The sequence below is a fragment of the Idiotropiscis lumnitzeri genome, chromosome 9, assembly GCF_059441095.1.
Source record: "Idiotropiscis lumnitzeri isolate Australia: NSW breed Sydney's pygmy pipehorse chromosome 9, RoL_Ilum_1.0, whole genome shotgun sequence".
Classification (NCBI taxonomy): domain Eukaryota; kingdom Metazoa; phylum Chordata; class Actinopteri; order Syngnathiformes; family Syngnathidae; genus Idiotropiscis; species Idiotropiscis lumnitzeri.
This window is the reverse complement of record NC_142399.1, coordinates 7,655,502-7,663,388: the sequence shown is the minus strand read 5'-3', so window position 1 is coordinate 7,663,388 and position 7,887 is coordinate 7,655,502. Positions and strand designations below refer to the sequence as shown.

The following is a 7,887-nucleotide window of genomic DNA, read 5'->3' as shown; positions in this document are numbered from 1 at the left end:
AAGTTGAAGGCTGCTTACATTTCCTGTTTGTGCGCGCACGTGCGTTCATTTTTCGGCCTTCGTTTTGTTGTCATAGCTTCCTTCATTTTTGTAGGAGCTGACGTATCCCGTGTCATTGACGATGTCCTCTCGTCCCTCGCGTCCCCGTCCTCTTCCGCTCTCGTCAAAGCGTTCCTTGTGCGACCCCGTGTACAAAGATGTGTCCGTCAGACGACCGACTCCGCCAGCTTTTACGGTCTTCTGAACAACACAAAAAACAACAACACTCTCACACAACACAATATATAGACAATAGTTACACGTTTACGCCCTAAAATGAATACTAACACTGACGCTAATTGTAACCCAAACGACAATTCTGCTAATGCTAACCCTCAAGCTATAATTCAATGTTGTCACTAACCCGTGGAAAACTTTTCCAAACACGAGTGGTAATACTGATAAGAAACCTAACCTAACACGTATGCTAATGTTAACATCGATGCTAATACCGATGCTAGCTTTCGCTTTTGCAAATACTAACCCAAAAGCCGTGGTTAACGCTAATGCTAGGCTAACGCTATTGCTAACAATGATTCTGATTCCAAGGCTGAAGCTGACCCCAGCGAAAAGCTAACCATTTTTTACTATAAATTCCTTAAAATAAATTAAGAATTAAATAACGGAAAATATGTTTCCTGAAAAATATTTTACAGGAATTATTTTTTTAAATACATTTCAAAACTATAATTATTTTTAAATTATTAATTATTTAATTTATTGCGTATGCAAGGAAATGAAAATGAAAAAAAATTGGTAGGATTTATCTTTTGAAAATATGGTTGATTCCAATCTTTGGGGAGAAACTTTTTTTTTAAGTCTTGGTGGGGTTCTCTATTTTTATTTATTTATTTATTTATTTATTTTTAGTTTATTTAATAATTCAGTTTCAATTTGAGAAAGAAGTCATTTTTTCCCAAATTAAGTTTTGTCAATTGTTTCAATAAATTGTATTAAAAACATTCTTAAATGCATTTTTTTAGACAAAATAAATAATTTTTTTAAAGAAAGTTGTGTTTTCCTGACCGTGACTCCGAATTTGCTGGGCTCTCCGGCCTCGACCAGCTCATAGATGGCTATGATGGCTTCCTCGCGGCTTTTGCCCTTGAACCTTTTCTGCGCCAGCTCCTGCAGCGCTTGCAGGAACTCGTTAAAGATGATCACACGGGATGACTTTTGCCTACACAAATACACACGGATACACAATGACTTGATGGAGGCCTGGAGCCCCCCGTACCCCAACCTTGAGCAAAGCAAGTGACATCAGGAGCCTGGAATTGGCTGTTTACCATGGGATTAGTTTAGACTTGGCACTTCCTCCATCCTCCTTGCAAGTGCTTTCATTTTGCATTGGTTTTGACAGTCCCGTTCAATAAATGGCAAGAAGAGCCACAATCAGCAATGCATTGTCAGCCGTTTATTTAAGGGAACAGTCAAACACACCCAAAAAAAAAATAATTGAACTGAAGAAGGAAGCTGCTGTTGGCCACAACTCACACCAAGATGCTCACAAGCAGAATACTTCACTCCCTGTTGGGAAATTGCAGTGCTGACATTCTCACTTGACTTTGGAGAAAACGATGTCAACGTCAGTTCCGCTGACGTTCTTGCCATCGATGATTTTGCAGTCCTTGCAGAGTTTGGCCCAATTCTTTCCATTCATTTCCTTTCCGCTGGCCATGCTGTCTCCATGGACTGCAAAACGACTGAACGCGCACAACAGCGAATCCGAGTTCACGTTCTCTGCCATCACTTGACCTGCAACAAATACAAACAACGACCACAACCGGAAGTAGAACCAGAAGTAGTGGAAACAGAAAAGTAGAACTACAACTACAAAAAAAATGTAGAAGCGGGAAAAGTAGAACAAGTAGAAAAATAAATAAAACAAAGAAGTGGATTCTGAAGAAGTAGAACAAACATTAGTACAAGACACTGAACCAGTGTAGAACGATCAAAAAACGGTAAAACTATTAAAACATGACACTAATTTTTTTCAAAAATGAAAAATGTTTTTAAGTATTACACCTTCAATTTGAAAAATATATAAAAATGCTATAAAAGTAAAAGTAAAAAATTACATTGTTTTATCTTAAACATTAAGATCCGGCATTATATTTTGTTCTCAATAAACTTGAGATGCATTTTGATGTTACATGATGTCGTAACACGACCATCTTTTTATCAGTAAAAATTGTAAAACTTCCGAGGCGGGGAACGTAACTGAACGCCTCACTCCGCGAAAGAGGTCAAGAAGAGTCGGGAAAGATCGGAAACGCCGAAATCAGCTTTCCAGATTTGCGACCACACGCGCACAACGACCAATGTCCCTTAATGACATTTTTAATATTTTAAACGAAAACGTTTTATCACTTAATTTTGCTAATGATCTTTGCGTATGTTTTCCATTGCCTGGGTCGTGTTTGTAATTTCAAGATACAAACCTTGATGTTGTTGTTGTTGTTGTTTTCTATCTGTGGCGAAGATGTCATTTGAAATGTAGCAGTTTCGTTAATCGGCAAGCACAAGCAACAGAAACGCTAACAAAGTGAAAACGTTTGAAAACGTTCCTTATATTTAATTGAGTCACGTCTGTGACGTCACAGCATCGCGACTTTGTGTATATATTGATTTGGCTCGTGGACGTTCGCTTCGTTGCGACCTTGGATTACATCATTTAGGTATCTCGTGTGTTCTTCAACGTCGCGTGGGACGTGTAAGCGTTTGCGTGTTATTGTGTGTAAATTCACGTTTGCTGCGTTTTGCATTTGCATGCTCATTTGCGTATATCCAATGTACAATTAGTAGCTCATGAAGGTTTTTACTAAAATCACAAAACAAAATTTAAGTAAATCCCCTCACACACACACACACACACACCCACCCCTACACACCTAGCTCCACACACTTTTTTTTTTTTATAAATTGGGAGTGGTTTGATGGTAAATTGTTACTCAATGGTCGCGTGGTATTGTGTGGGATTTGTAAAACGATCCGAGATGTGTCATTGTTTCCTATCTTTCGCTCCTAGCTTTTTCTTCTTTTTTTTTTTAGAAGTGCGTGAGTCAACCCCCCCAGGAGGAATGCTTTACCCCCTCCCTTGCCTTCAGTTTTTTGCACCGCTTTCTAACTTTTCATGTTTGTGATGAACATTCCCCTCAGGAGGTCATTCCCGAGGTTCCGAGTGTGATTGAAAACGTCATCATCCCTGATCGCCACATTCGTTCAACATCATAACTTCATTGAGTGCCAGCTCGCTGGCCGTGTGAGGATGAATTTGGAATCTGATTGATTGACGACACTTCAGGTCAGGACCACTGATGCTAAACATAGACGCTGAAATTTGATTGGACAAATAAACATTCATATCATATCCAAGTACAAAAAACACTACCAAATAAAAATGAAAAGACTGCTAAGAAAACAATGATGTTTATTTTCTTTCTATTTCAATTGGTGTCCTCTGGGGAACATGTCAATCTTGCAGCCTGGTCCCATCTTATAATAAGCAAAACATGCATTCTCTTATTACTTTGACTTAACAAGACAGGCCCAGGGTGGGGGGGGGGGGTGGAGATGGTGTAATTATATCCTGACAATTAATGGGCCCGCTCCTCAGAGAACACGACCACAAACCTGATCTTTTTTTTTTCAGAACTCAACAGGGAAACCTTTGGATTCTGACATAATACAAGGCCAAACATGCTGTAAAAGTCGGAAGATTATAGCTAGCATGCAAGTTCATATCGGTAAGAAAATCGTTATAATCCTTCTCGGAGGGCTCGCTGAGCATGTTGCGTTCAATGCCCGAGAGATCCCAAACAAGAGCCGCATCACAAATTCTGCCTCCTGTGCAGAGGTAATATTTGCTCAGTTATGAAACAATATGTTTATCATCGTGGTTTAGATGGAGTTCGCTGTACTGATTTAAGCCCGAAACATACTTTGTGTTTTTTTATTTATTTATTTTTGCTAAATGGCCATTGCGTGCGTGGGCGTGAGCGCATGCATGAGTGACAGCCATCAAGACGAGCAGGTGAGGGCAGGTGAGGAGTGGGGTGGAAAGCGCTGGTTGCGCCAGTGTGTTCAAAGAAGCTTTAGGGTGTGTTGCTGCTTCTGCCGGGGCTGCTGGGTAATAATAATGAGCTGGAGGCTGGCTGGCTCAAAGGCTGGCTCGTCGCCTGATCAAATTCCTCGGCGGCCTTGTGTCTATGCCTTCTGAAAATATTCGGCATACCAGCAAGATTTTGTTGACTTGTCCGAGCAGGGCGCATGCTCCTGCCTTGCCAAGCGTTAAGAGCTTTTTGTCAAGCAACCATCAGTTTCTTCACATCCATCATTTTATTCGTTATGATCATGCTTTTATGTTGCAGAACATGTCAAATTGACACTCATCAGCCACAACGTTAGGTACGCAAAAGGATCAAGTGCAACAATAATTCTTCATTATTGTACTTAGCACTTTTCCCAATTCACCAGTGCAACTCTGGGCCACAATCCCAGAAACTGAAAAAAGACTGATAGACGACTCAGAGAGTAAGTAGTGCTTTAGATTGGCTATTAATCGAAATGTAATCAGGATTTAAATTTTGCCCTCTCGCAAATTAGAATTTTTTTTTTTTACAATCGAATCATGTAACGAACAGCATGGTGAGTGTTCACAAGTTCCTAAAAACAATCGCCAGTGCTAATGCTAAAGGCAATGTAAAATCCCATTGACATGCTAATTTAAAATTAGCCTCATGTTTCGGGAGTGATATTCCTTCAAATAATGAATATTCACACACAAACGCTGCAGTAGCACACACAGACGGGCAATATAACAATATTCTAAAGCCCATATTCTTGATATGCCAAAATAAATCATATTAATAAAGTTCAATTAATGAGTTGGACTGTATTGTATTGTAAGCGTGTATCTCATCCACACTGCCCCCAAGAGGCCACAGCGCGCACAGCATGAACATTTTTTTTTTTAATTGCAATTATTTTAATACAATATTATTAGGTCTTGATACAAATGTATTTTCTGGTTGAAAAGGAAGTTACATTTTGGACGCTAAATGACCACATTTTGAATTTACAGCATAATGTGGAATAATAATGTAAATAATAATTATTTTTTTCCATAATCACCAAGTTCTCGTGCCAGTGCATTTGCATGTTAGAATAAATAAATGTTATTCATTGTCTTTCATGAATTATTGATAGATTATGCAGCTGCTTGGACTCACACCACTATTATCATTATTATTGCTATAATTACTTTCTAATCCCAGCTTGTTTCTTGTTTTTCAGGTGACCTTGCAGATATTGACCGGGGTCCAGCCTAGATTACGAAACTGAAGAAAAGAAGTCAGTGGAGATAAAAGCGTCATTGAAACTCATCAAAAATGAAAATCATTATGTCTGGCAAAATGCCTACACCTGAAATCCCCGTATCCCGAGGTAATCATTGCCATATAAATCACCTGCACAGATTTTATTACAGCCATAAAACTTGAAATCACTCTCCTGCAAAATGACAAAAATGGAATTAGCCCGCTATAATTCTCAGTGGATCAACTTTCATAAAAAGTTTAAGAACATTGAATGCAAAAAAGATATTGCTCATTTATAGCGTTCATTACAAAACTAAATACAGTTGCGGGTATCGTGAGCCATTATTGGCTTTTCACTACTGTCTCTGTCACTCAATCTCTCTCTTTTTTTTTTTTTTTTTTAATTGATGCTTGCTTGTGGGAGCATGTAATTGCATTCGGCCCTGGGTGTACATGCACTCATTAAACCAGTGTCAGTGCCCATTACATTCCGCAGCATTGCAGCTCAGGTGCAGCGTTGGAATCCCAGGCACGAATAGCGTTCCCTTGGCGGATGATCCGAGGTTAGGAGGAGTGTAAGTCATTCCCAGTAATAGAGTGGAATCGACAAAGTCAAATGCAGCAAAAGTTGAGCAAGTTCTTGTAAAATGAAATTATTGTTGATTATTTTATTATTAGAGTTTTACTCCTGTCACACACTTCAAACACATTTAACTTATACTAAAAGACACTTTTTTTAAATATCTCTTAAAGGAACACATCTATAAAAATTCATTTTCCATAATATGATGAGTCAACGAGATCTGATTTCCTGAAAAAAAAAAAAAAGATTTAACCCAATTTAAGTATCAAAACAATGACGTGTTGTACGCAGCCATATTGGACATTTTCGACCGCATCGAGTCCGGCAATACCGACAAAACCACACAGGTTTTGAGTGTCGCTCTGCAAACTTTAACTTATTTTACAGAAAATCTGCAACTGATTGATGCCGCTCATGAATCATTACATGAAGCACCCCGACTCAAAAACTGGTGTTTTTTTTTTAGCAAATAACACGGGGCCTGCAAATATGTAGATGAACATTGCATTCTTCCAGATAATTTTTTGAAAGTTGATGAACTTGAAACTAAACCAGGTTCCACATGAGGGCGGTAGCATTGGATTTCGTTATTGGATTGTGCAATTTAATGCGGGCCTTGTAAATATTATCAGATCTAAAATAGAAGTGTATCAGCTAAATATTTCTCCATGACTTGTTGAGGGGGGAAAAAGTGGTGTCATTTAGACAATTCTGTTTTTTTGCACTCAGAAAAGATAAGATCGGCTAACGTTTGGAAGCCAATTCATTTTGTGATCAGATGTGCAGAATTCCAAAAATGCCCTTCTTCATGCCAAGATTCTGTGTCTGACACCCCCCCCCCGCCTCCTTATTTTGTTTCGCCGAAACGACCTCATCTCTTTGTTCTGCTATCGCAAAACATCAGCTAAGACAAAATATTTTTCAGTGACATCTATTCGGGCAAAGATGAAGAGCGAGGGAGCCTTGTTGCTTGCTTGAGGGTGGAAAATAAACTTCTGATGCCTCCGAGCCGTGCAGAATGTTCTCAGTGGCTTTCAGGTCCCATAATCATCACTTATTGTGATACATGGCGTCATGCTGAGTCCATTGTTCCACTTGGGGCCTCGCTCCTGACGCAGCAGCCGACAAAAAGCTTGGCTAAAAGTATTCACGGGACTTTCACAGTTGAAAGGATCGACTTTTCGTAAAGGAGTGACTGAGCTGACTGTAAACAACTTTTTTGTTTTAGCGAATCCAAGTGTTGTACTACTTTGTGCAGAGGTGGAAGGAATACTAAAATATTGTTTTTAAGTCAAAGTACTCTTAGATTGATGAAAATGTGCTTCACTACAATTGAATTCTAAGGTGTAGAAAATTACTCTGGTAAAATCGACTCAGAGTTAATTTTCCAATCATGTGGGATAGGATGTGGGGTAAGCCACTGTGTGCTTAAAAAATTACAAAAGAGGATATTAATATTAGCATTGTAAGACAGTGCTTGTTAGGATCACAAGTGAGATGGACACCATGGACTGGTCGCCAGCAAATCGCAGGGCACATTAAGACAAACAGGAATTCACAATCATGCAGATTGACTACTGAGGCTATTTTCAGGTATTCCTAATAAAAGCAAATGCAGATACCGGTAATCAAATTGCAGATTCTGATTCTGTCATGTCCTGTAAATGAATTATAAATATTATTAATAGAAATAAATAACATACAGTAAATTGTAATAAATATATATTATAGAACATATTCATTTTCTATAACAAATAGTTTAAATGAATAATCAAATAAATAATAGAGTAAAATGCGAACAAAATAAATAACAATTATGAATATATGGTAGAATAAACAGTATTGAACATATTAATTTTTTTCTAGATGCATTTGTCCCTTGCTTTAAAAAGTACTTTGAACAAAATGTACTTAAGTAAAATTACATAAATGCTCAATTACATT

General features: G+C 38.3%; 1 protein-coding gene and 1 long non-coding RNA gene across 4 annotated transcripts; one reads left to right on the top strand and one right to left on the bottom strand.

Moving 5' to 3' along the window:
* Window positions 1-16: 16 nt before the first annotated feature.
* Window positions 17-2,573, bottom strand: LOC148330073 (tubulin polymerization-promoting protein family member 3-like). Its single transcript, XM_088304854.1, has 4 exons — window positions 2,484-2,573; window positions 1,602-1,797; window positions 1,066-1,219; window positions 17-240 (listed from the first exon to the last, which is right to left on the bottom strand). Exons 2-4 carry the CDS (start codon window positions 1,787-1,789, stop codon window positions 46-48), a joined length of 537 nt encoding a protein of 178 aa, XP_088160980.1. The 5' UTR covers window positions 1,790-1,797; window positions 2,484-2,573; the 3' UTR covers window positions 17-45.
* A 629-nt stretch (window positions 2,574-3,202) lies between these two features.
* LOC148330072 (uncharacterized) lies at window positions 3,203-7,326 on the top strand. 3 transcript variants are annotated; one of them, XR_015845122.1, is made up of 4 exons: window positions 3,203-3,346; window positions 3,695-3,788; window positions 5,338-5,487; window positions 6,869-7,326. It is a non-coding gene; the product is annotated as an uncharacterized LOC148330072 (long non-coding RNA). The 3 variants fall into 3 exon arrangements; XR_015845123.1 differs by lacking the exon at window positions 6,869-7,326 and adding an exon at window positions 6,673-6,850; XR_015845121.1 differs by lacking the exon at window positions 6,869-7,326 and having other exon boundaries at window positions 5,338-6,660.
* The last annotated feature ends 561 nt before the right edge of the window (window positions 7,327-7,887 follow it).

Bases quoted from the DNA above. Each gene is read 5' to 3' on its own strand.
- LOC148330073 (XM_088304854.1), bottom strand. From the start codon at position 1,789: ATGGCAGAGAACGTGAACTCGGATTCGCTGTTGTGCGCGTTCAGTCGT. The intron at 1,220-1,601 runs GTGAGAATGTCA...GTATTTGTGTAG, and splicing joins ATCGTTTTCTCCAAAGTCAA to GCAAAAGTCATCCCGTGTGA. The intron at 241-1,065 runs GTCAGGAAAACA...TGTGTTGTTCAG, and splicing joins CCAGCAAATTCGGAGTCACG to AAGACCGTAAAAGCTGGCGG.